At 47.2% G+C, this 25827-nt stretch overlaps 1 protein-coding gene and 2 long non-coding RNA genes across 6 annotated transcripts in view; 2 read left to right on the forward strand and 1 right to left on the reverse strand.

Annotated features, from left to right (window-relative positions):
• LOC135973357 (uncharacterized) lies at positions 1–2496 on the forward strand. The gene is made up of 2 exons (XR_010590164.1): positions 1–137; positions 1885–2496. It is a non-coding gene; the product is annotated as an uncharacterized LOC135973357 (long non-coding RNA).
• Positions 131–25827, reverse strand: part of LOC135973356 (uncharacterized) — a 27072-nt gene continuing 1375 nt past the window's right edge. Inside the window, exons 2-9 of one of the 4 annotated variants that reach the window (XR_010590162.1) lie at positions 23363–23562; positions 20762–20929; positions 20520–20673; positions 16555–16631; positions 13884–14131; positions 12832–12942; positions 11662–11741; positions 131–1598 (exon numbers count right to left, since the gene is read on the reverse strand). This is a non-coding gene — a long non-coding RNA (uncharacterized LOC135973356). Of the gene's footprint in view, positions 1599–2488; positions 3880–11661; positions 11742–12831; positions 12943–13883; positions 14132–16554; positions 16632–20519; positions 20674–20761; positions 20930–23362; positions 23563–25827 lie in introns of those variants that run through there. The other 3 variants (XR_010590160.1, XR_010590161.1, XR_010590163.1) reach the window with 3 other exon arrangements.
• AIRE (autoimmune regulator) overlaps positions 12925–25827 on the forward strand; it is a 19238-nt gene continuing 6335 nt past the window's right edge. Inside the window, exons 1-10 of the mRNA XM_065556251.1 lie at positions 12925–13496; positions 16336–16510; positions 16863–17015; positions 18372–18443; positions 19463–19576; positions 20867–21000; positions 21467–21544; positions 22641–22756; positions 23380–23476; positions 25161–25373. Coding sequence (XP_065412323.1) covers positions 13347–13496; positions 16336–16510; positions 16863–17015; positions 18372–18443; positions 19463–19576; positions 20867–21000; positions 21467–21544; positions 22641–22756; positions 23380–23476; positions 25161–25373 — 1302 coding nt within the window. The 5' untranslated portion in view covers positions 12925–13346. The remainder of the gene's footprint in view (positions 13497–16335; positions 16511–16862; positions 17016–18371; positions 18444–19462; positions 19577–20866; positions 21001–21466; positions 21545–22640; positions 22757–23379; positions 23477–25160; positions 25374–25827) is intronic.

A 25827-nucleotide genomic window follows, 5' to 3' on the forward strand; every position in this document is an offset into this window, starting at 1 on the left:
GAGTGTATGGGCAAAGCTAGTGGGCTCACCTGTCTCACCTGAGTCCCCAAACTTCTTAACAGCGAAAAGGAGCAGCTAACGGGAGTTTTGTGAGGAAGTTCTCCGGATGAAGGAGGAGCAATTACATGACCTTTGGGGTAATTTTGTTGTCTGTAGCGTTTGTGTTTGTGTTGTGCTTGCTGCTTGACTGAAATATGTAGTGTGGTCTGTTTGTTTGGGGCACCGTGTGCTAACCGTGTGTGTGCTGAGCTTAGCGGCCTGCTAGGCAAGGCTGGGAGCTTCTTAATGCGGCTTTGATCCCTAAAGCCTTGGCTACACTTGCGAGTTACAGCGCAATAAAGGAGCCCCGGGCGCTCTAGCTCACTATCTGTCCACACTGGCAAGGCACGTAGAGCGCTCTGACTCCATGGCTACAGCGCTGCTGGTACTCCACCTCGGCAAGTGGAATAACATTTGCTGCGCCCCTGCTGGAGCGCCAAGGTGCCAGTGTGGACGCCCTGATCCTATAGTGCTCTGATTGGCCTCCAGAAGTGTCCCACGATGCCTTTTCTAGCCACTCTGGTGCTCACTTTGAACTCTACTGCCCTGCCCTCAGGTGACCAACCGTCAGACCCACCCTTTAAATTCTCTGGGAATTTTGAAAAATCCCTTCCTGTTTGCTCAGCCAGGTGTGGAATGCTATCAGTGAATCTTTCCAGGTGACCATGCCTCCACACGCCAGGTGGTCCCCAGTATGGAGCAATGGCAAGTTGCTGGACCTCATCAGTGTTTGTGGGGGGGAGGAAGCTGTCCAGTCCCAGCTGCGCTCCAGCCATAGGAATTACAATACCTTCAGGCAGATATCAAGGGACATGATGGAAAGGGGCCATGACCGGGATGCACTGCAGTGCAGGGTTAAAAAGTGAAGGAGCTGTGGAATGCCTACCACAAAGCCTGCGAGGCAAACCACCACCCCATGCTGCCCCAGGACCTGCCATTTCTACAAAGAGCTGGACGCGATAGTTGGGGGCGACCCCACCTCCACTCTGAGGAACCACCATGGGCACTTCAGAGTCCAGTCCAACAAGGCAAGAGGAGGAGTAGCAAAGTGGGAGCAAGGATAATACCCCAGAATCCCTAGATGCATGCAGCCAGGAGCTGTTCTCAAGCCAGGAGGAAGGTAGCCAGTCATGGCGGCTGGTGCTGGGGGAAGAACAAACACCGGAGGAGGTTCCCGCTAAGTGACTTTTATTTTGGGAAGGAAATTATTTGGTGCAGGCTCTTGGGGCAAGAAGGGTTAGGGCTGTATGCATGCCTAGATGCGGAATATGGCGTTGATGTGATCTCTCACATCGCGGTAATCGGCCTCAGTGATCTCTTCAAAGGTCTCATCCAGAACTTGGGCAATGCGCTTGCGCGGGTTTCATGGGAGATCCACTGTAGTCCTTGTCCCAGTCAGGCTAACTTGTCTGCATCACTGTGCCGTGAGGGGCGGGGGAACCAATGCTGCACACAAAGCAAGCTGCATATGGGCCTGGGCAGAAGCCGCATTGCATTTGAAGACCCTCCCTTGCTTCCCAGGTCACCCTCAGCAACGAGATATCTTCCAGGAAGAACTCCTGTGGAAAATGTGGGGACAGTGTTCAGTATAGGGGCCCCCTTCCACTGTTGGCTCTCCCCAAGGCACAGAAACCTAGAGGACAGTACGGCCATGAAACAATCAGTCACGCTTGACCCTGTGCTTACTCACCATTTTGGGGCTCCCGAGGATTATGTGCGCTCGCTTTGGAACGGGCAAATTATGCTATTGTGTAGACTGTGCTTGCCCTTAAGTATGGGGGAATCGTTGCTTTGTCTGGTGTGAACAATGCTGCCTCTGTTAAGTATTGCATTTTGCCTTTACAGATGCAACCTTGAGATCTCAGCCGTCCATGTTATCACCGGCCGAAAGACTCCAAAGAATCAGAAAGAGGCCACGTAGAAGCAAGGAAGACGTTGCATGAAGTAATGCAGCATTCAAGTAATGAAAATCAAAAAGTGCAGGAGTGGTGGGGAGAGTGAAAGGAGGGTCCGCCAGCAGAATGCGGATTGCTGGCACCAAAGCACGGAGTGGCTGCTAAGCATCATAGAGAGCCAAGCGGACTCGATACAGGTGCTCGTAGCAATGCAGGCGGAGCACATCCGCACCCGCTCCTCCCCTGCAGCCCTTGTCCCAAAACTCTTTCTCTTGTGCCCCCATGTCACCTCCAACCCACTTTCCCCAACATCCAGGTTCTTATCGCCACCAGCTGCTTCCAACACCTGTAGCTTCACCACCCAGCCCTGAAAACTATGACCCTTACCCATTGCACTCAACCCCCATCATCATGCAGTATAGCCATCCTGAAGTGCAGCACTCATTGCACAGCATACCAGACATATGCAAATCTGTGATTGTACCGTTCCCCTCCCCCTTGCCCATTCTGTTTCCCAAGCAGTTGTATCTCTTTTCAATAAATGCATTTTCTTTTCAATAAATGGATTTTTAGGAAAGAAACAGGCACTGCAAGTCAGTGTAGCAAACACAGATTCCTACTAACATTGGAAGCACTGCACTTCACTCCCGTGCAGGACACCAGACATTACAGGTGGCTTTCAGCCTCAAATTGCTCCCTCAAGGCATCCCTAATTGGTGCAGCCCCATGCTGGGCCCCTCTAATAGCCCTGCTCTCTGGCTGTTCAAATTCAGCCTCCAGGTGTTGAACCTTTGAGTTCCATGTCTGAGTGAATCTTTCACCCTTCCCTTCATAAATGTTATGGAGGGTATAGCACGCGGATATAACCGTGGGGATGCTGTTATTGGTCAGATCCAGCTTCCCATACAGAGAGCTCCAGCGGCCCTTTAAACAGCCAAAAGCACACTCCATAGTCATTCTGCATTGGCTCAGCCTGTTGTTGAACTGCTCTTTGCTGCTGTCAAGGCCCCCTGTGTAGGGTTTCATGAGCCACGGCATTAAAGGGTAAGCTGGGTCTCCAAAGATCGCAATGGGCATTTCAACTTCCCTTACGGTGAACTTCTGGTCTGGAAAAAAAGTCCCATCTTGCAGCTTCCTGAACAGGCCAGTGTTCCGAAAGATGAGTGCGTCATGCACCTTTCCGGGCCAGCCTGCGTTAATGTCAATGAAATACCCACAGTGATCCACAAGCGCCTGGATAACCATAGAGAAATAGCCCTTCCTATTAACATACTCAGAGACTAGGTGGGCTGGTGCCATAATTGGAATATGCGTCCCATCTATCGCCCCTCCGCAGTTAGGGAAACCCATTTGTGCAAAGCCAGCCACAATGTCATGCATGTTACCCAGAGTCACGGTTCTTCTGAGCAGGATGCGATTAATGGCCCTGCAAACTTGCATCAACACGATTCCAATGGTCGACTTTCCCACTCCAAACTGGTTAGCGACCAATCGGTAGCTGTCTGGAGTTGCCAGCTTCCAGATTGCAATAGCACCCGCTTCTCCACCATCAGGGCATCTCTCAATCTCATGTCCTTGTGCCACAGGGTGTGGGCGAGCTCCTCACACAGTCCCATGAAAGTGGCTTTTCTCATCCAAAAGTTCTGCAGCCACTGCTCGTCATCCCAGACTTGCAGGACGATGTGATCCCACCACTCAGTGCTTGTTTCCCAAGCCCAAAAGTGGCATTCCATGGTGGTGAGCATGTCCGTGAATGCCACAAGCAAACTCATGTCATATGTGTTACTCGAGTCGATATCATTGTCGGAGCTCTCACTGTCACTTTGGATCATAAGGAAAAACTCGACTGCCAAACGTGACATGCTGGTGAGACTCATCAGCATACTCCTCAACAGTTTGGGCTCCATTTTCACAGACCAAAAGGGAAACAGTGGGGGCGACGGACCTGTCCGGTTTTAAGATAAAGTTAGATAAGTTTATGGAGGGAATGGTTTAATGGTAAAACATAGTAGTCAAGGAAAGCCAAGCAATGGTGGGTAAATAGTATAATGGCTAACGGGGTTGGGCTGGAGACTCTTGCCTATATGCTCGGGGTCTTACTGATCGCCACATTTGGGGTCGGGAAGGAATTTTCCTCCAGGGCAGATTGGCTGAGCCTCTGGAGGTTTTTCGCCTTCCTCCGCAGCATGGGGCAGGGATCTCTAGCAGGAGGGTCTCTGCCGATTGCAGTCACTAAAAACAGGATTGGGGACTTCAACAGCAGAGTCCAGGGAAGGGGTAGGGACGGTTTTATGGCCTGCAGCATGCAGGGGGTCAGACCAGATGATCATAATGGTCCCTTCTGACCTTAAAGTCTATGAGTCTATGAGTCTATGAGACAGCGTGCAGTACAAAAAACGTTGAAAGATGGTGCCAAATGTGGACGGAAGCAAAGGGAATGCTGGGATGCGAACCAATGCATCATGGGGCGTTGGGATAGGACCCAAAATGCCCCGTACTCCATGCCCCCTTCCCATGAGCCACAGCACCAGAATGGGAAGAGGTGCTCTGTGGGATAGCTGCCCATAATGCACCACTGCAAGTGCCGCAAATGTGGCCACGCCAGTGCGCTTGAAGCTGTCAGTGTGGACAGACTGCAGCGCTTTCCCTACTGCGCTCTCTGAAGGCGGGTTTAACTCACAGCGCTCTACATCTGCAAGTGTAGCCATGCCCTAAGCCCTTTAGCACCCATCAATCCTTAACCAGGGGGTGGAGCTACTCAGGAAGACCAAGGCTCCTAAGTGACCAGAGGAGCTAGCGAACAGGAGAGGCTAACAGGGGAGTTTTGCGAGGCAGTTTAGAGGGGAAGTGTGTGGGAGGGGTGTCTAGATAAACTTAACATTCTTTAACCTTAAAGCTAAAAACACCCCGTGATAAAAACAAAACAGCAATAAAGGAACAAGCTTCAGAAGTAAAAAGAGAATTCCGGCAGAAGTCCAGCAACAGAGTAGGGGCTATCCAGTTTATTGCACCCAATGCAGCATGTATGATTACCTGCCCTATGGGCAGGTGGCATGTGTGTGCATTCGGTGCAAGGAGTTCCTGGCCCTCAGAGACTATGTACGAGCTTTGGAGACCAGGGTGGCTGAACTGGAGAAGCTAAGGGAGACAGAGAGGTACATAGATGAGACTTTCCGGGACACAGTAGAACAGTCCCATCCCTGGTCTGACAGCCTCTGTGCTGTTGAGGAGAATGAAAGTCTCAGGGAAGGAGAACATCTAACCGGAGCAGAGGAAAATGATCCCATATTTGGGACCCTCCTTCCAGATGATGTTGTGGTATCCTCTCACAGTGAGGATATCTCTCTGGGGGAGGGAACTCCAGTTATTGGAAAGAGACAGGTATTAGTAATGTGCAATTTGATCATTAGAAACAGATAGCTGGGTTTGTGATGACCGGGAGAACCGCATGGTGACTTGCCTGCCTGGTGCGAAGGCTGTGGATCTCTCAAGACATCTAGATATACTTCTGTGTAGTGCTGGGGAGGAGCCAGCGGTTGTGGTACATGTAGGTACCAATGACATAGGAAAGGATAGGAGAGAAGTCCTGGAGGCCAAATTTAGGCTGCTAGGTAAGAGATTGAAGTCCAGGACCTCCATTCTCTGAAATGCTTCCAGTTCCATGCGCAGGGCCAGTTGGACTGGCAGAACTGCTGGGTCTCAATGCGTGGATGAGATAATGGTGTAGGGAGAAGAGGTTTTGATTTATTAGGCACTGGGGAAACTTTTGGGAAAGGGGGAGCCTATACAGGAAGGATGGGCTCCATCTAAACCAAAATGGAACCTGATTGCTGGCACTTAAAATTAAAAGGGTTGTTGAGCAGTTTTTAAACTAAGGGCTGGGGGAAAGCCGACAGGTACAGAGGAGCATGTGGTTCAGACAGAGACATCCCTTAGGGAAGGATCTATTAATGGAGATTCTCGATGACCTAGTAAGGAGGAGAGGATGGAAGCTGATAAAATATAGGTAAGATCTGATTAGAAAGAGTCAAATGAAAAAAAGTCCCATTCAATTACATCATGTAATGGCAGACAGCTAAAAAGTAACAAGTTTTTTAAGTGCATATATACCTATGCTAGAAGTCTAAATAATGAGATGGGTGAACTAGAGTGCCTTATATTAAATAAAGATATTGATATAATAGGCATCACAGAAACTTGGTGGAATGAGGATAATCAATGGGACACAGTAATACCAGGGTACAAAATATATCGGAAGGACAGAACAGGTCGTGCAGGTGGGGGAGTGGCACTATATGTGAAAGAAAGCATAGAAACAAATGAAGTAAAAATCTTAAATGAACCAAACTGTACCATAGAATCTCTATGTATAGTAATTCCATGCTTGAATAATAAGCATATAGCAGTAATATATTACCGACCACCTGACCTGGATGGTGAAAGTGACTGCGAAATGCTCAGGGAGATTAGAGAGGCTATTAAATTAAAAAAACTCAATAATAAGGGGGGATTTCAACTATCTCCATATTGACTGAGTACATGTCACCTCAGGATAGGATGCAGAGATAAAGTTTCTTGACACCTTAAATGACTGCTTCTTGGAGCAGCTGGTCCTGGAATCCACAAGAGGAGAGGGAATTCTTGATTTAGTCCTAAGTGGAGCACAGGATCTGGTTTAAGAGGTGAATATAGCTGGACTGCTTGGTAATAGCGACCATAATATAATTAAATGTAACATCCTTGTGGTGGGGAAAACACCACAGCAGCCTAACACTGTAGCATTTAATTTCAGAAAGGGGGACTACAGAAAAATGAGGAAGCTAGTTAAACAGAAATTAAAGGGTACAGTGCCAGAAGTGAAATCCCCGTAAGTTGCATGGAAACTTTTTAAAGACACCATAATAGACGCTCAACTTAAACGTATACCCCAAATGAAAAAACACAGTAAGAGAACTAAAAAAGTGCCACCATGGCTAAACAACAAAGTAAAACAAGCAGTGAGAGGCAAAAAAGCATCCTTTAAAAAGTGGAAGTTAAATCCTAGTGAGGAAAATAGAAAGGAGCATAAACTCTGGCAAACAAAGAGTAAAAATATAATTAGGAAGGCCAAAAAATAATTTGAAGAAGAGTTAGCCAAATATCAAAAAATTAAGTGCATCACAAGCAGGAAGCTTGCTAAACAAGCAGAGGGGCCACTAGATGATCAAGATGCCAAAGGAGCACTCAAGGACAATAAGACCATTGTGGAGAAACTACTGTCAATGAATTCTTTGCATCGATCTTCATGGCTGAGGATGTGAGGGAGATTCCCAAACCTGAGCCATTCTTTTTAGGTGACAAATCTGAGGAACTGTCCCAGATTGAGGTGTCATTAGAGGAGGTTTTGGAACAAATTAATAAACTAAACAGTAATAAGTCACCAGGACCAGATGGTATTCACCGAAGAGTTCTGAAGGAACTCAGATATGAAATTGCAGAACTACTAGCTGTAGACTGTAACCTATCATTTAAATCAGCTTTTGTACCAGATGACTAGAGGATAGCTAATGTGACGCCAATTTTTAAAAAGGGCTCCAGAGGTGATCCCAGCAATTTCAGGCCATTAAACCTGACTTCAATGCTGGGCAAACTGGTTGAAACTATAGTGAAGAACAAAATTGTCAGACACATAGATGAACATAATTAGTTGGGGAAGAGTCAACGTGGTTTTTGTAAAGGGAAATCATGCCTCACCAATCTACTAGGATTCTTTGAGGGGGTCAACAAGCATGTGGACAAGGGGGATCCAGTGGATATAGTGTACTTAGATTTTCAGAAAACCTTTGGCAAGGTCCTTCACTAAAGGCTCTTCAGCAAAGTAAGCTGTCATGGGATAAGAGGGAAGGTCCTCTCATGGATTGATAACTGGTTAAAAGATAGGAAACAAAGGGTAGGAATAAATGGTCAGTTTTCAGAATGGAGAGAGATAAATAGTGGTGTCCCCCAGGGGTCTGTACTGGGACCAGTCCTATTCAACATATTCATAAATGATCTGGAAAAAGGGGTAAACAGTGAGGTGGCAAAATTTGAAGACGATACAAAACTACTCAAGATAGTTAAGTCCCAGGCAGACTGTGAAGAGCTACAAAAGGATCTCTCAAAACTAGGTGACTGGACAACAAAATGGCAGATGAAATTCAATGCTGATAAATGCAAAATAATGCACATTGGAAAACATAATCCCAACTATACATATAAAATTATGGGGTCTAAATTAGCTGTTACCACTCAAGAGATCTTGGAATCATTGTGGATAGTTCTCTGAAAACATCCACTCAATGGGAATCATTAGGAAAGGAATAGATAATAAGACAGAAAATATCATATTGCCTCTATATAAATCCATGGTAACACTTCATGCAGATGTGTTCAACCCATCTCAAAAAACATATATTGGACTTGGAAAAGGTTCAGAAAAGTGCAACAAAAATTATTAGGCATATGGAACAGCTTTCGCATGAGGAGAGATTAATAAGACTGCGATTTTTCAGCTTGGAAAAGAGACAACTAAGGAGGGATATGATTGAGGACTATAAAATCATGACTGGCGTGGAAAAAGTAAATAAGGAAGTGTTATTTATGCCTTCTCATAATACAAGAACTAGGGGTCACCAAATGAAATTAATTGGCAGCAGGTTTAAAACAAACAAAAGGAATTATTTCTTCACACAATGCACAGTCAACTTGTGGAACTCTTTGCCAGAGGATGTTGTGAAGGCCAAGACTATAACAAGGTTCAAAAAAGAACTAGATAAATTCATGGAGGATAGGTCCATCAATGGCTATTAGCCAGAATGGGCAGGGATGGTGTCCCTAGCCTCTGTTTGCGAGAAGCTGGGAATGAGCGACAAGGAATGGATCACCTGTTCTGTTCATTCCCACTGGGGCACCTGGCATTGGCCACTGTCAGAAAAGAGGATCCTGGGCTAGATGAACCTTTGGTTGGACTCAGTATGGCTGTTCTTTTTCCTACAATCTATACCCATTGATTCCCCTCCCCATAACTCCCTCCTCGCTCCCCTTATTCTGCTACTGTTCTGCCCCCTAATATTCCTCCTCTCTGAGGAAGCATTCACATGTCTAATTTTTCTTCCCTAAATACTTTGATTACATTCCCCTCAAAATAAAACTGACCCCAAGACTCACAAATGCTAGCATCTTCTAGCCACTCAGTGCAAAACTTCTTTTGTCTTAGGTGGCGGCTTGTGAGAAACTTATCCTTAGTTCTGTTAATTGAAGGGTGAGTTCATAACCAACAATCTCAATGAGCTCTGATTCATCTAATCCAGTGGTTCTCAACCCGTGGGCTGCTTGCAGCCCATATGACATCCTCAGGGCCACAAAGGTATAATATATATAGTGTGTATGGCCCACATAACACTTGAGACCTGCATATGTGGCCCATAATGGTAAATAGGTTGAGAACCACTGATCTAGTCATTTGTACCTCTCAGTTTAACAGTACAAGGCAGCAGAAGGGAAGTGATTTTTGGCAGGGGCCTGTAACTTGGAATACTCTGGGCAAACAGCCGCAAATTTTGGATCACTAACACTGCCCCCTGCCTGCATGAGGCACACCAAATTTGGAAGCAATCTGGTTAACCATTTGGATGTCAGAGCACTGACAAGAGTCAAGGTTTAAAGCATATAAAACAGGAATGGAAACCCTCTAGCTGCTTTTTTTTTTTTAATTGGGGCATGCACATTGTCTTGAACCATTCTCAATGTAGGTCTCCAAAGGTTTAGTGTGTACTATGCACTACCCTGAGGAAATGTGTCTAGAGTGTGCCCACTGTGACCCGCACCACATCAATAGTTTGATCTCTAGCTCTGCACAAATAAAAAACACCTAGAAACTGTTTGAAAATGGATTTTTTTCAGGGCTTAGATTGCTGCAACTCCCTCACACAAGTGACCCCACATCTGCGGCCTGAAGCCTATGCCCTGCGCTCTCCTGAGGCACACAAATTTGCAAAGGAATCTGACTGAACGTTGATGTTAGAGAACTTTGAATGGGCAACCTTTAAACAGAAGTCAGGATGCAGCCTTAACTCTAGTGGTGTGGCTGCACCACTGTCATATTGCACTCATCAGCAGAGCTGCCATAAACATCTACAGCCTTTTCCTGAAGCCCTTCACCAGAGAACTGGAGCTGGGCCTAGCTTGTTCCCAGAAACTTTGTGGGAGTCTTCCTGATGTGGAGAGCACTCACACACAGTCTACTGAGTCCTTATCCAAGGACAGGGCCCAGAGGGATTGTGGAGCAGGTGTGAGGTGGATAGACTAAAGGGTCATGTTTTAGGCCTACAAACTTTGTCAAAAGACAATTTACTTTATAAATTTAGGTTACTGAATTGCATCCTACAATATTTTCTACTTTTCAGAAGAGGCCAACAACTCAACACACACATGATGAGCAGCCTTATAGTATCAAAGCAGCGTGAGGAAGAGCTGGGGTTGGGAAAAGAACAAAAAATGTGGGTAAGGAAACAGATTTCAACTGTTAAAGGGGCAGGAGAGGTCATAAACAAGTGACTATATTCAGCCCTGAATTACAGTTCTTTCTACAATCCTGTGATAATCTGTAGCCCTAAGTAAGCAACAGTTTTATTTTTCTTCCTAGATTGTGTCTCTACATGAGATTTCAGTCTACTGCTCTCATTTTAACAGTTTATTTGAGCCAATGTGGGCTGCTTAGATTTTCAGGTCAGAGCTGAATTTCTCTGCCATCATCTTGTAGCACTACAGACTGTGTACAATACAGGCCTGATCCAACCTTCACTGAAGTCAATGGCAAGACTCCAATGTCTTCACTGAGAACAGGAGCAAGCATTAAGAGACAGGTCACTAGTGATACAATTACATAGGAGAGTTTCTGGATGAAAACGACAGGTGCCCTGGAAAGTACATAAATTCTGAGGTGACTCTTAGTTCATTACAAGAACAAAGAGAGGTATTGTGAGTAACACCAATATACTGAGGATTGGGTTACTTTTGCCTTGTATAAGCTGAAATCTCTGAATTTGTCTCATCAAGGTTATTATAGAACCAAAATTATCTACAGCTAGCAATTAGTTGACACTAATGAACACTATAGGAAGAGATTATATTTCATAGGGAAAGTAGTGCTGATCATTGAATGGTGTAGGAGCAGAGATATTCCATTTGGAAATCTGAATGATTCTGTAGCTTCCAAGTTTCACCTGGCATTGATCATTTAATAGTTACCCAAACACATAGAGCAGATCTATGCAAAGGCTTTTGGAATGCCCACCTTTACCTACCCTTACCTTTACCATGGTGAATAGGATCTCCCATTTATTCCGAAATAAAGGATCCCGTCCTGCTAGGTGGTGGAGTATAAATTTTGTTTCCCACAGTATACAGCATCCCTGAAGCAGCAGTTGCATATAAAAGTTTCATTTTCCAGTGCAAATATATTGCTTATTGTACAGAACCCCTATGCAAACTGGTGCTTGTCATATTTTAAATGCTAAACCATGCCCTGCTGCTTCATGGGTGAGGAGCCCAGCCAACACCCTTAGTCACTTTGCACTTCATACCACGCTGGCCTGGCTCCCGACCACAAGCTGATGTGGGGCTCCCCTCTGCAGGAGACAGCGGATTTCAGGATATTACTCATAGAAAAGATACAGACTCCAATTACAGAAGTTGAAAGAATACTCACCTAAATAGTTAGAGTGCAACTTGTGTAGCAAGCAATTGTGGCAGAGCCAAGCCTCAAATCACTCTGATCCTGCTTATGGGCTGAAATACAAATGCATTTGAAGTTTTGAGCATGGATTGTTAGAAGGGGTTAACTGACAAAACAAAAACTGAAGGTTGGGTGGAAACAGCAGAAGTGTATCAATTAATAATTTCAAAATTAATTTCCTGATCCTGCAATCACACATGTGCATAACTTTACCCCAATGAGTATTGATTTCAAATTGGTTGGAAAGTTAGGCACGTGCTTAAAGTTTTGCAGGTTCTGTTCCTAAGAGGAGCAGGAAACTACCCTCTTCATTCTGACAAAATGAGCAGGTCAGAATTTCAGGTACTGTTTCAGGTAAACTGTTTGAGTTTACTGCCACCAAATGAATTATTAAAAAGCTGACATGTAGACTAATCAAGCAAGCCTGCAAATATGTGTCATCCAGCTGTCTTTGTTTTGTAAAGACAACCACGCAACTGGTATAAGCAACAGCCAGACCTTAAACACTTCAGAAATCAGATGTGACAGGAGCTGAATAAGCAGAAATATTCCTACATACTGAATACTGGTTAAAAAATCAAACTTGGCACAAAATAGTAAATCATACAGCAAGCTGCACACATGGCCTTTGACAACTGGAGAATCCTCTGTGGCCACTAAATGCCAGAGTGTTTGCAAAATGTGTATTGACCATTTCATACTAGCATTATGGATCTGAAAATGCACCTACCGTAGTTTTACATCTGGCTAAAATTAACTAAGCAATTTTGTTTTGCACCAATTTAAAATAATCTGCAGTGCTTAAGTGAAGCAAGGGGAAATCCCCCCGACAAACTCTTATAAAGTCAAACTGAGCAAATGAGCTTTATTAGAGACACCTTCCCAGCTCCAATCAAGCTTCAGAAGCTCATCCTTGGGACCCAATTGGTTCCTCAATAATAGTAGTTTGTTTTTTTCCCTCCCTCCACAGATTAACCTGTATAAAGAGCCCAAGGAAGTGATGCATGCTAAAGGGCAAAGGATGGATTTCACAGACACCACGCTTAGCTACTAACACATTTCAGTGTGGCTGGTGGATGTACAACCAACCAACCACTCTTTCTGCATCTTCGTGTACACACGCACACAGAGCAGAATACCTACCACACAGTCTTATTGAACAGCGTGGGCAAGGAGTCAGCACTTCAGGCATAGCACATCCAATGTGGTGGTGTCTTGGCCCAGGGACAGGTGAGGAACAGTCAGAGAGGAGAGCTATGAGAAGAAATTCATGCAATGTGACGTTAACATGAGTATAGAAATGTGAGTGCAATAACTGAACTTAATGGGATTCCTGGGTTCAGCTCAATAGCCAGCAATTGACATCTGAGCTGGCTATTGGTGACAAGACACGTAGGTTTCTATTAAAGGGGAAGTTTTGGCAACTGACTTGACACAGCAAGTCCTGTCCTCAGTAAGATGCACATTCTTCTCCCTGTTTCAGTGCCTGCCTTTCCCAGAACCAGGCTTCACAGGGAATGATGTAAGAGCATCATTGCCTAGTCCCGGCAGCACGGGGGCCTCAGTTACTGCAGTTCCAGTCTCTCCCAGTGGTGTTGATTGTAGGGGAGATCCTCCCGTTCCAGCTGAAACCCCCACAAATACGGATTCCTTGCAGGATGTCCAGCACTGACAGGCCCTTGGGAGAAGGGGACCTGCGGCAGCTGCTGAAGCTATACCGCACAGAGATCTCCATGGCTGTGGACGACGTTTTCCCATTGCTTCATGGACTTGCTGATCATGATGTTGTCACAGAGGAGATGTTCAAGGTGAGAAGAACACTGGCACTCCATGCTAAGTGACCTGCTCAGGTCTAATGTCTGAGGCGTATATTCTAGTGAGGATTCTAACCCTAGAAGCAGTTTGAATGTGGATACTTGTAAATCTGAAAGAAAGGGTCTCAGAGGTGTGGGGAGCTGTAAAAGGGATTGTCAATGTCTTTTGGGGGTGGAGGAAAGTGTCATATTTTAAGCTCACTTTGGGAATTATTGGGGTTATGACTACATTCCTTCGGGACTAGGCAATGATTGTGCACTGCTCTGTATGTGCACATGTACGTATACATGTGCATGCATATAAACCAAGACTTTCAAGTAAATAGTGATTATGGGTGCTCCTTAAAGGGGCAGGAGTTTCAGAAAGTGCTGAGTACCCACCATCTGAAAGTCAGGTGTCAAGCTAAGCACTCCAAACCACTGGGCACTTATGAAAAGCTTGACTGGAGCGCCAGGTTTATACTCTTGAAAAGGAATTGGAAAAACTGGAAATATTCCACTGAAGAACGAGGTGTATTTCCTCACACTCCGATTCTCTCCCCCACTGCAGGTAGCTGGGAGTCCTATCAGCAAGGATGATTGTACTGGCACAAGCTAGTGCAGATAGTGTGGAGCCCCAAGTGCTGGGCCTGTGGGGAGAGACATTTGAAATGTAGTTGTAGTAAAACTGCCTGATGAGTTATATATAATGCTTAAGGTTAAAATAGGGAAGGAGAAACAACTGAAGGATACACGCTGCAGAGCTGACTTCCTTTTTCAGCTGCCCTCCCCAAGGGTAGAGACTGCTGAGTCTTACCTGGGGGCAGTGTTTTCAGGAGTTTTCTCTTAAATCAGCAGAGGCCACAATTCCTGCAGGTGGCTGCTGGACTCTATTTGAGTCATTAGGTGGGGCTTTGAAATGCTGCTATTTTTATTCTTACACAGCACACCCTTCTGTCAGGGCCGGATTAACCTTTTGTGGGCCCGGCACCAAACATATTTGTGGGCCCCCATGGAAGCAATGGAGCATGGTGCGGGGAGGTCAGTCCCCAGAACGAGGGGCCAGCCAGAGGCAATGGGGCATGGCATGGCAGGGGAAGCCCCGCTCCGTCCAATGCAAGGGCACTATTTACAAACCGGCAGTTGCCAGACGCACAGTGGCCTGCCCGGCCCTGTACTGCCAGCGTGCCCCTTCCCCTCGGGGGCAGGCCCATGCCATACCACACAGCCCCCACCCTCCAGCGTCCCCTGACTCCCTATGTTCAGAGGCCCCCCGGACCCACTATGCCCAGCGCGCCCCCAGACTCACTCACAAATACACAGCACCCCCCACCCCCACTCTCTAGTGCCCCAACACACACAGATCTTCCCTGCCCCTTCACAGCCCAGCACCCCCGTCCCAGACTCCCTACAGACCCATTTCCCCAAGCCGTGCCTCCCGGCCACACTCCCTGCTGGGTGGTGACTGTGTCTGCCGGGCTGTGCCGGCAGCGCAGCCAGTGCTGGTCCCAGGGCCGGGAGTCGCTCTGGCCCCTCGGGAATGGCGTGAGCAGTCAGGTCAGGGCCTGCCCGGCCGGGCTCCCTCAAGATGCACTTGCCTGGAGGGTCCCAACCAAGCCCCTCCCCCACTGTCTCCTCCTTCACCTGGCTGAGACTGGCCAGGCTACTGCACCAGTTCCAGGCAGCTCAGCTCTGGGGAGACAGGCGGGGCCCCAAAGGTGGTGGGAAGCAGAGACTGCTCAGAGTCAGAGGTGCACTGGGGTCCAGCCAGGGGGCCGAGAGGAGCAGGGGGTGGGGCCAGGGAGCGGAGAGGAGCCCTCAGCCAGCCTGCGGGCAGGCCGAGAGGAGCAAGTGGTGGCCGTGGGGAGCCAGCGGGGTCTCGGGGTGCAGTGCAAGCAGAGCAGGCTGGGGACCCTTCTGAGCATGTAAACCATGCCATTGGAGCCATTGTAAACCCAGAACTGACAATACTGCAAGGAAGTCAGCATGGCAGCTCCCCCCAAGGAGCCGAATGTTAAATACTCAGTGTGTGTTGTAATTCTGGTTTGTTTGGTTTTGGATGGTTTCTTGGCTGGAATAGATAAGGTGAAAAGTGTTTTCATGGTGGGAGCACATACACACAAATAAAAGGGGGGAACAGCATGAGGAGGAAGGGGGAGCGGGTTGGATGAAAAAAAGGGGTGGAGCCAAGTAATTATAAAACTGATCTCTGGTGCTAGAGGCTCAGTCTCAGTTATTAGAATTTAGTGCTGGTCAGATTGCAGGTCAGATGCACATTTGCCCTTAACAGCAATTTTTAGGAAGCGGTGGCTATTTTATATGATGGTTGTTAATGGAATGTTGTAAGTCAACTTAATGTACTTTTTAGGGGATCTTTGATTAAAGTCCTTTGCTTTTATATTTACAATGGACTCTTGGCTTCTTTCTGCCCTTCCTCTGCTGTTTTCATGACTCACCACCCCCCACCTCTTATGCTACAATGATAATGTGACTTTGTCGTCAGCTCTAGGCAATACAATTTCAAATCTTATGCTATTTGTCAAACATGGTTTCAGCCTCATTCAGTCCATCCTAGGGTCTCACTCCACCCCCCCAACACAACACAGCCTACCCCAGCATCCTATTGCATGTGATCTTTTTGCTTTCCTTTAATGGCTGATTAAAGCATCCATTCATGCACACCCAGGCACCACCGGGGGAGGAGGTGCTAGGTGCTGTAACCATTGCTCCCTCTTTGCCCAGAGCCTGCATTACACAGCATGGGTGCAGCACAGCTGCGGAGGGAGGCATGGGAACAGGAGGGATGCCCTTGAGAACTGCACATTTGATTACACTGCTCTTTTTGTTCTTGAAGGAAACGCTGAGTTTGAAGGAGCAGGAGGGCTCTCACAAGGCCTTCCATGCCATGCTGACCTGGCTACTGAACCGGGATTCATCCTCCATCCAGGACTTCTGGAGGGTCCTCTTCAAGGATTACAACCTGGAGAGATACTCCAAGCTCCAGCCTATTCAGAGTAGCTTTCCCAAAGGTAGGAGGGTGCTCAGACAGACTGTGAAAAGAATGAGTCCTTACCTAGCAGGCCTCTGCTCCATGCGGGTCCCTCCTCTTTAGGAACCAAGAGCTTCGCCTCTCGTACTCCAATTCCAGCCCTAGGAGAGGTGCAGAATGGCAGCCATCAGCCCAGGAATGAAGTGCAAAGGGAACAGGGTGGGAGGGGAGGGGAGAAGCAAGCAGTGATTGTCTCAGTAACGATCAGCGCCAAGGGGTGAACCTGCACCAGATCACTGGGGAACTTAAGAAATCTAGAGCCCCAGCAAAGCACTGGGCAGTTTGGAGTGTCCCCGCCCTGATGCCAATCTCTCTGCTGTCATTCTTTCCAGATGTGGATCTCAGCAGACAGCGCCGGGGGAAGAAACCACTCCCCAGCCCCAAGACGTTGGTGCAGCACAAACAGCAGCCGAAAAGGAAAGCACCAGAGGAAAGGGACTCTCCCCAGCCAGCTCAGCCCTTGCTGAAATGCAGCTCGAATCCTGGTACAGAGCCTCTTTCGCTGCCTGGCCCATGCTGGATCCTGAGCTGTGCTGGTGCACAGCCTCCCAAACCCATCAAGCAGATAGTTCACCAGGCCTTTCTTACGCTCACAATTCCCCCAGGCTCTATAGGCAACGAAGAGCAGCTGTCCTGTTTTGGACTTTCAAGGAGCTCTTCCCACTTGGGTCTAACAGCTTCTATCCTGGCTTCTTGTAAATATATGGAGATATCCCATCTCCTAGAACTGGAAGGGACCTTGAAAGGTCATTGAATCTAGCCCCCTGCCTTCATTAGCAGGACCAAGTACCAATTTTGCCCCAGATCCCTAAGTGGCCCCCTCAAGGATTGAACTCACAACCCTGGGTTTAGCAGGCTAATGCTCAAACCACTGAGCTATCCCTCAAGTAGCTCCCCATCCTCTCCACAGCTATCTAAATGGAGTGGGGAAGAGAGGTCTGCATTCTGCTGCCCAGCCAGGCAAGGGAGCAGATCAAACTCCCAGCTAGGGGCTTGTGATCAGGCAGAGATTTGGCTGGGCCTTGCAGGGAGATAGATGCCAGTTATCGGGGGGGGGGGGGGGGGGGGCAGGAGGAGTAGGGAAGGATGAGATGGAGAATGTAGAAATGAAGAAGGAAATGGAAAGAATGGCGGAGAATCAGAGTGACTGGAAGAAGGGATGGAAGAAGAGAGGAGAAAAGAATGAAGATTGAGAATTTTAAGAATGGAGATAGAGGAGAGGAAAAGAGAACTGAAAGGAGAGAACCTAACAGAATGGAGAGAGAAAGGAAGGAAAAGTGGTAGATGGAAGAAGAGGAAAAAGAATAAAGAGTTGGAGAAAATGTAAGAAAAGTCACATTGGATATTTTTCTAAAACTCAGCTTTAGGATTTATTTGGGGGCAGGTCTCTGGCCTGTGCTCTACAGGGTGTCAGTCTGGATGATCACAATGGTCCCCTCCGGCCTTGGAATCTATGAATCTCTTTAAAGTTCATATAAATCCATAATATACATTGCAGGGAGATGCAATCATTTATTTATGGTCTTTGGACTTCAGCTGAGTTTCTAAAGCTGCCCATTGTGCCCAGAGGTGTGCACCATGACTGCATGTGCAAGAAGGAATGTAACCACTTGCAATAAGGAGTTCTTACTGCTGAAATAGTTTCTCTTACACCTCAGCGGGTGCAATCTAAGCACCTAAGTAGCTAGATCTGTCTGCTCACGTTGGAGCATTCACCATCCCTGCCTACTGTTCCAGTTTCTTGTAAGGTTTCCATTATCTAACCAGGAGGCGAATTAAGGGCTCTTTCTAATAACATCCAATGTGTACCCTTGTCTCTAACCCATATTATAACCCCACAGGGACCCTGCCAAAGGCAAAAGCTGTAAAGAAACCAGAAGGTGTGGAGATCCAACGTTTCCCTCTGGGAAATGGTGAGTGATGTGTTTCCCCTCATTTCTCCAGCCCTGTTTGGAGAAATCTTTGTTATTAGCACCATCCAGTAATGAACAGGCTAAAACCATTCCTGAGCTGGGTGTCACTGGGCCTCCTTCAGCATGGGAAGAGAATCCATTATCCTGCAGAGCAATGGCCCCTGTGAGTGCTAGTGGGTTGGCGTCTCCCATACACAACATTAGCTTAAGTAAAATGTCTCAGAGAAACAGCAGCTCCCAGAACCAGGAGACAAGTGCAGCACCACACAGGCACCTCAGTGGGCAAAGGGAGGATTCTTAGTGTTTGTGAAGCTAAAGGACTAGTAGCAATGGATTAAAAAAAAACAGCAAACCCATCAACTGCATGACCTTCCCTACACAGCTCTGCCAACACACCTTGGGCACACCTTGCTCCAGAGCTGGGCTTGGCTGGTGTGCAGAGACTTTCAGTCATGCCCTGTAATGTGTGATATGACCAATGATTTACTAGGGACTAGATTGAGCCCACCAATCTCCTTTCATTTGAAATCGAATCCCTATTTAAACCTCCTCAGATGCTGATCTCAGCAGGTGGGGAAGAGAGGTCTGCATTCTACTGCTCAGCCAGACATCGGACCAGATCAAGTGGCCAGCCAGGGGCTTGTGATCTAGTGGAGATTTGGGATGGGTCTTGCAGGGAGATGCAATCATCACGATTGGGGTCATCAAGTTGTATTTAATGCCAGTTTTTAACATACACCTCTACCTCGATATAACGCTGTCCTCGGGAGCCAAAAAATCTTACCGCGTTATAGGTGAAACCGTGTTACATTGAACTTGCTTTGATCCACCGGAATGCGCAGCCCCCCGCCCCCTCCCGAGCACTGCTTTACTGCGTTATATCTGAATTCATTTTATATCGGGTCATGTTATATCGAGGTAGCGGTGTACTTCAAACCATAGCCCTCCCCCGTCCCTTGGGAGAATATATGTACAAAGGCCTCATGTTTCATTGATAATGACTGTTTTTAAAACCATAGGCATTCAGAGTATGGCTGCCTCAGTCCAGAGGGCTGTTACTGTGTCATCCAGTGAACTACCAGTGAGCTGCGGGGCTGTAGAAGGAATTCTCATCAAACAGGTGTTTGAGTCAGGTAGATATGCCAATGTTCTTGGGCCAAGAAATCATGAACTTGGGGCTAGTAGTGACTATAATGAGAGACACAGCTGAGTATCTAGGGAGTTAAAGAACAGTTCTCATGACAACAATGTGGGCCAACTCCATTCCAGGTTTCCCCCCTTCCTAAGGACAGCCTGGTTCCAGGGGACAGATTTAGTTCAGGTTAATCAGTGTGAAAGGACCCTCCTTCTTGAAGCTAGAAGCCACCCAGGCAATTATAGGTAGGGCAAGATTTCAATGCATGCTGGCAGAAGGGCTAGTAGGGTGGATGGTGAAGCCGGCGGGGTGGGCGTGGGGGGGATTAGCAGATCAGACCAGCCAGAGGGCTCTGTAAATAGCATACACTGGTGGAAAGTGTGGATGGCTGTGGGAAGAAGAACAGAGACACAGATAGGGTTAGCATTTGGGGAAGAGCTGGGATATTGGGGGATGGGGAAACCCACAAGGGAGTCCCACTTCAGGTGGAAAGTGTAGCGGTACTGTAACCCTGGACTGGGAGACCCCCTCCTCCTATCATAGATGGTCTTTAATTTTTTAAAAGTCACTGGCAGAATATAAACAAACACAGCCTTCTGGCTACCCCCTGCCTGTGTAAGGAGGATGGAGTTGTGAGCAGTAGTTGTTGTGATGTGGGCATGTACGTAGCATCCTGCCATGGTGCACAAGAGTTATTTTTGCAGCAATGTGAAGTAGCAAGTGGCAGCAGGACCCAGCACTACACCTTGCTGGGCCAGCTGGACAGGTGGTGTTCTGCCCCATGATTCTCACTAACAGGCTGCACATGGCAGGGTGCACGGCTACCAGCCACTGCCCCTGCTGTGCTCTCTGCCCTATCACTGGGATTTGGCCCTTGAAACGTCAGCATATCGTGTGGATGATTCTTGACAAAGCCCATGCAGGTCAGATCCTTCATTTACCTGCTAAGCGTTGGGCTCAGGATAAAGTTCCCTGATAAGAGTGCATCCCATCGCTAGCAGCTAAACAGGGACCTGAACTCCTGCCTGCCACATTTTCTGGGGTCCGTGGTATCATCAGCTGCTTCAGAGGAAGTGCTGACTCCTGAACTGGGCCCTGGGAGGGAAACAGAGAAGATGGTTTTCAAACATTTCTAAAATGTAATGCTTTTACACCTGTTCTGCTTGAACTCCAGCATCCTTACCACGTTAACAATTAAACCTTCCCCTGCACCTGAGCATCGTTCGAGCAGCATGTGCATGTGTTCCCAGCACACAGCTTACATAAGCCAGAGTGTCCTCTCTTCCAGGGGGCTCCAAGAAATGTGTCAAAGTTGGAGGCGAGTTTTATGCACCAAGCAAGTTTGAGGAACCTGGGGGAAAGAACAAAAGCCGAAGCCTGAAGCCCAGTGTACGAGTCAAGGGATTTCAAGGGCCCCAATATGTATGCTTTCAGCAAACATGAGTTGTTTTTACATCTTTGTTCTGTTTGAGTCCTCTTTGCAGTAAGGGGTTTCACACGTTGTACTGGTTCCACCCATACAGCTTAGCTCAGCCTTGTCCTTTTTCTTCATAAACTATTGAGCAGGTTTGTGCTTGGCTTGGCCCTGGGCAGGTTGGGCAGACCTCGTGCTGAATGTGAAAGGTCTGAGTGGTTTTCTAACCTTTCCCTACTCTCTGAACCAGCTTGGCCTAAAGTGCTGTCAGAGCAGTGTTCTTCCTGCAGCACAACAGCTTCTCCAGCCAGTTGGCACAAGTCCGACTCCATTGCCGGAGAACACAGGATGCTCTAGAGTCTAGACCTAGCATCCATCTGAGATAGGACATGCATCTATGGGATGTGCATTTATACAGCTAGTCTGATCACAGCAGCATTTCCTGCCTCACCCCCTGTCCATCTCACTCTGCAGAATGGGGAGCTGAAAATAAACTCACAGAGCAGCCTCCATGTCACCCCTGTTCACACCGTGGATCAACCCCTCCACCAGGTAAAAACCCTATTGAGGAGCTGAGCTTCTCTTCCCCTCTGCCAGGAGCAGGCAAACTGTTTCTGTCCAGTGTCACTCCTTCCTCCTCCAGGGCGAATTTTCCAAATGTTATGCAGGGCCAACATCTCGTTTTCACTGATTCTCTCGTGGTGGATAGCAGTGTGCCTCTTTGCTGCACCACCTTGTCTCCGTGAGAGTGAGATTCTCCTGTTGGGCCTCACGGTGCTGCATGGAATTAGTACATGACTCCTGGAAGTCTCTGGTTTCCTCAGTGTGGTAGTCTTGCTACCAGAGAGGGGGAGACACAAGGGCTTGGTCAGGACAAACATTTGCTAGTGAAAAGCCTCCTGCCCTGGGAAAACTGGAATTCCCCAGAAGATTCCAAAGTGAAACAGCCGCCATTTCCATCCACTGCCCAGCCCAAGAGCTCCCTGCTTAACTGACAGTCTGTGTGTGGGCACTAGACCTACATGTTGAAAGCGTAAAATGGGCAAAGGTTTTCAGAGGTTCAGAGCTTCCCTGCAGGCTGTCAAACATGTTGTATATAACCCATGGAGACAAGTGTCTGTTGAATTTGTGGGATTCTGGAGCTTGGAATTAAGGATGAAGCGTTCACTGCTTTAATTCCTTGCCAGATCCCCAGCAAGGAAGCACCTGCCAGGTGTAATGTCTCCGAAATACAATAGACAGTATCTGGCCACAGAAGTTAAGCAGGCTTGTGTTATAATACTACATCTGCCAGCCAGCTGTAACACATGCTGTCCCCTGAGCATTCACCTCCCTTGGCTGCTCAGCTCTGTATTCTGTTTAGTCATCCTGTAGTGAGAAGAGAGAGGTATTTTCTGAAGTCCAGGATACTAATGTTTTGCTCTAGCTATTAGTTTTGTGACATCTGATAGCAAGGATTCACCAATTGGTCACCTATGCTGGAACATGACCCTTTATAACAGACCAAATCCAGTTTGTCCTGCAGTATACTGGATTGCACTGCACTAGTGTAACAGATCACCATAGTTGGAGTGAGAGAGAAGTTGGCTTTGAGTTTCTGTACTTTTGCTTTCTGTTACATCGTGCGCTATTTGCCTCCCTGGGTCAGAAGAACGATGATGAATGTGCAGTGTGCAGGGATGGTGGGGAGCTGATCTGCTGTGACGGCTGCCCCAAAGCTTTCCATCTGGCCTGCCTTGTGCCCCCACTGACAGAAATTCCAAGGTAATAACAAGCATTCCCAGGCACACTCCCCACAGCGAGTATTTACTGCTCTATCACCCCATCAGCTCACTCTGGTCCAGGGGTGGGGGGAAGATGCAGGATTTTCAAAGTGCTCAGTGTTGGGCTAAAAAAATGCTGAAATAATTTTGCATTATTTTGCCTGATTTTCTTAACCAGATTTAAAATAAAAACCAAAACTTATTGTCCTAAATATAGGAAGGCTTCCCTCTTCCCTAAATATAGGATTTAGTTGGGGATTGGTCCTGTTTTGAGCAGGGGGTTGGACTAGATGACCTCCTGAGGTCCCTTCCAACCCTGATATTCTATGATTCCTACAGAGGCAGAGACCTTGGGTACTTGTAGGGCCTACATGCAGGGCCAGGTCCTTAGTGGGTGTAAATCTGCATAGCTTCATTTTAATTCATTGCTGTTTACAGAACTAACCACTAGCCAGTACTGTTGCTTTACACAACTGTGACCAATCAGTTGAGTTGCCAGAAAAAATCCCTTGTATCTATAAGAAAGCACCATTGCGGTAAATGCAGGTTGGCTTTGCTTTCTCGTTTCTTTTGTTCCCCCTAAACATTTGCTTACTTATTTCTTTACCATGTGACTTTGGACAGCGGGACATGGAGGTGCATCTCTTGCTCAGCTGGGAAAGTGAAGCAGGACCAGCACATAGAAGAGAAGAGGGCCAGAGAGCCACCATCCGAGACACAGGTATAGCTAGGAGCCTTGCTTCACCAAACTTAGCCACGTCCAACCACTCCTCTATCGATATCCCCACACTGCTCTTCTCTTGTGCCCTAGATAGAAATTGGGCAAAATGAGAGGATTATGTTCCAGGTGCTGTTGGGATTACCCTGCCTTGTGTGTAATGTGACATGTGAACCCCCCTATGGCCACCCTCCTCTGCCCCTTGTACCTAAACACGAAAGGGTGGGCAAGATTTTGCTCAGAGTTTTTGCCCAGTCTGTTGGGATGGTTGAAGTTTGCTTCCCTCAGTAGGGACGAATTCTTTGAGGGTGTCAACAAGCACATGGAGGAGGGTGATCCAGTCAACACAGTGTACTTGGGATTTTCAGAAAGCCTTTGACAAGGTCCCTCACCAAGAGCTCTTAAGGATGCTAAGTGGTCATGGGATAAGAGAGAAGGTCCTCTTTTGGGTCAGTAAGTGATTAAAAGATAGGAAGCAAAGGATAGGAATAAATTATCAGTTTTCACAAATGGAGAGAGGTAAAGAGCGGGATCCCCTATGATCTGTCCTGGGACGTGTGCTGTTCAACATATTCATTAATGATCTGGAAAAAGGGATGAGCAGTGAGCTGGCAAAGTTTGCAGGTGATACAAAATTATTCAAGATAGTTAAATCCAAAGCTGCCTGCAAAAAGTTACAAATGTATTACACAAAACTGGTGACTGGGCAACAAAATGGCAGATGAAATTCAACATTGATAAATGCAAAGTAATGCACATTGGAAAAAAAAATAATCCCAACTGCACATAAAATGATGGGCTCTAAATTAGCTGTTATTATTCAAGCAAGATCTTAAAGTCATTGTTCATAGTTCTCTAAAAACTTCAGCTCAATGTGCAGCAACAGTCAAAAAGGTGAACAGAGTGCTAGGAAATACCAGGAAAGGATAGAAAATGCCACAGTGCCATTATATAAATCCATGTTATGCCACATTACTGTTTCCAGTTCTGGTTTCCCCATCTCAGAAAGGTTATAGTGCAACTAGAAAAGGTTCAGAGAAGGGCACAAAGGTGATCAAGGGAATGGAAAGGCTTCCATACAAGGAGAGACTAAAGATTAGGACTGTTCCATTTAGAAAAGAGATGGTTAAGGGGGGATGACAGAGGTCTATAAAATCATGAATGGTGTGGAAACAATGAATAGAAAAGTTCTATTTACCCTTTCCCAAAATACAAAAACCAGGGAACACCCGAGGAAATTAATAGGCTTAATAGATTTAATACAAACAAGAGGAAGTACTTTTTCATATAATGCACAATTAACCTGTGGACTTCATAGCCAGGGGATGTTGTGAAGGCCAAAAGCATAACTGGGATCAAAAAATAATTAGATAAGTTCATGGAGGATAAGCTATTAGCCAAGATGGTCAGGGACCCAACCCCATGCTTGGGACAACCCAAAACCTCTGATTACCAGAAGCCAGGAGAAGAAGATGAGGTGGATCACTCCAAATACCCTGTTCTGTGCACTCGCCCTGAAGCTCTGGTACGGGCATACTGGGCTAGAGGGACCATTGGTCTAACCCAGTACGGCCATCCAGGAGACTGAAGTGCCTCTATACAGAACTGTCCTCAGCAGATCCACCTGCAGGGGCCTGAGGTGCCTCCTCTGGAGGGACTATCTAACGACACTTCTGTTTGTGCCTAGAAGGGTCTGTATGGACAGAGGGCAGCTGGAGACAGAGAGAGGATTCTTATCAAAGAACCCACGCCAGGCTCCGATGCCTCATTCACCTTCAAACAACCTCTGCCCCCTGCGCCTTCCCGCTCACCAATGCCAGTGGTAATGCCAGCCTCAACCCTCCAGCTGCTGTCAAGTCTGGGCCTGGAGAGACAGCTAGTTTGTGGCTCTGCTTTCCATGTGATTTTCAACCACCTTACTCTACAGGGCCTTTAAAACCATGGTGTGCACAGTGTTCAGATTCAGAGAATATGTTAAGCATATCTGAGTTGGCTATAAGGCATATTCAGCTTAGCCCCAGCACTACAAATGTACCCCAAAATACTCCATGGAGTTGCTACCCCAGTGCTCAGAGCAGCAGGTGTGGGGTCAGTGCATGTGTCCTGTAAAGCAGAGCATGCACCATGCCTGCTGCAAAGTGGGGGAGAGAGGGCAGGGAGAGGAGAAGGGGCCAGTGGCAGAGGAGGCACTGCACCTAAAAAGGAGGTGGGCTGGGAGGGATAGTCAGAGCACATATACCCAAGACTCAGCAGGCCCCATGACTGATCCAGAATGTGAGTGTGATGGGATCCCCCACAGTGTGCAGCCTGGGACTGTGGGATCGCTGTGCCCCCTTAATGCTCTCCTGCCTGGG

The sequence above is a fragment of the Chrysemys picta genome, chromosome 9 (assembly GCF_011386835.1).
Source record: "Chrysemys picta bellii isolate R12L10 chromosome 9, ASM1138683v2, whole genome shotgun sequence".
Lineage (NCBI taxonomy): Eukaryota > Metazoa > Chordata > Testudines > Emydidae > Chrysemys > Chrysemys picta.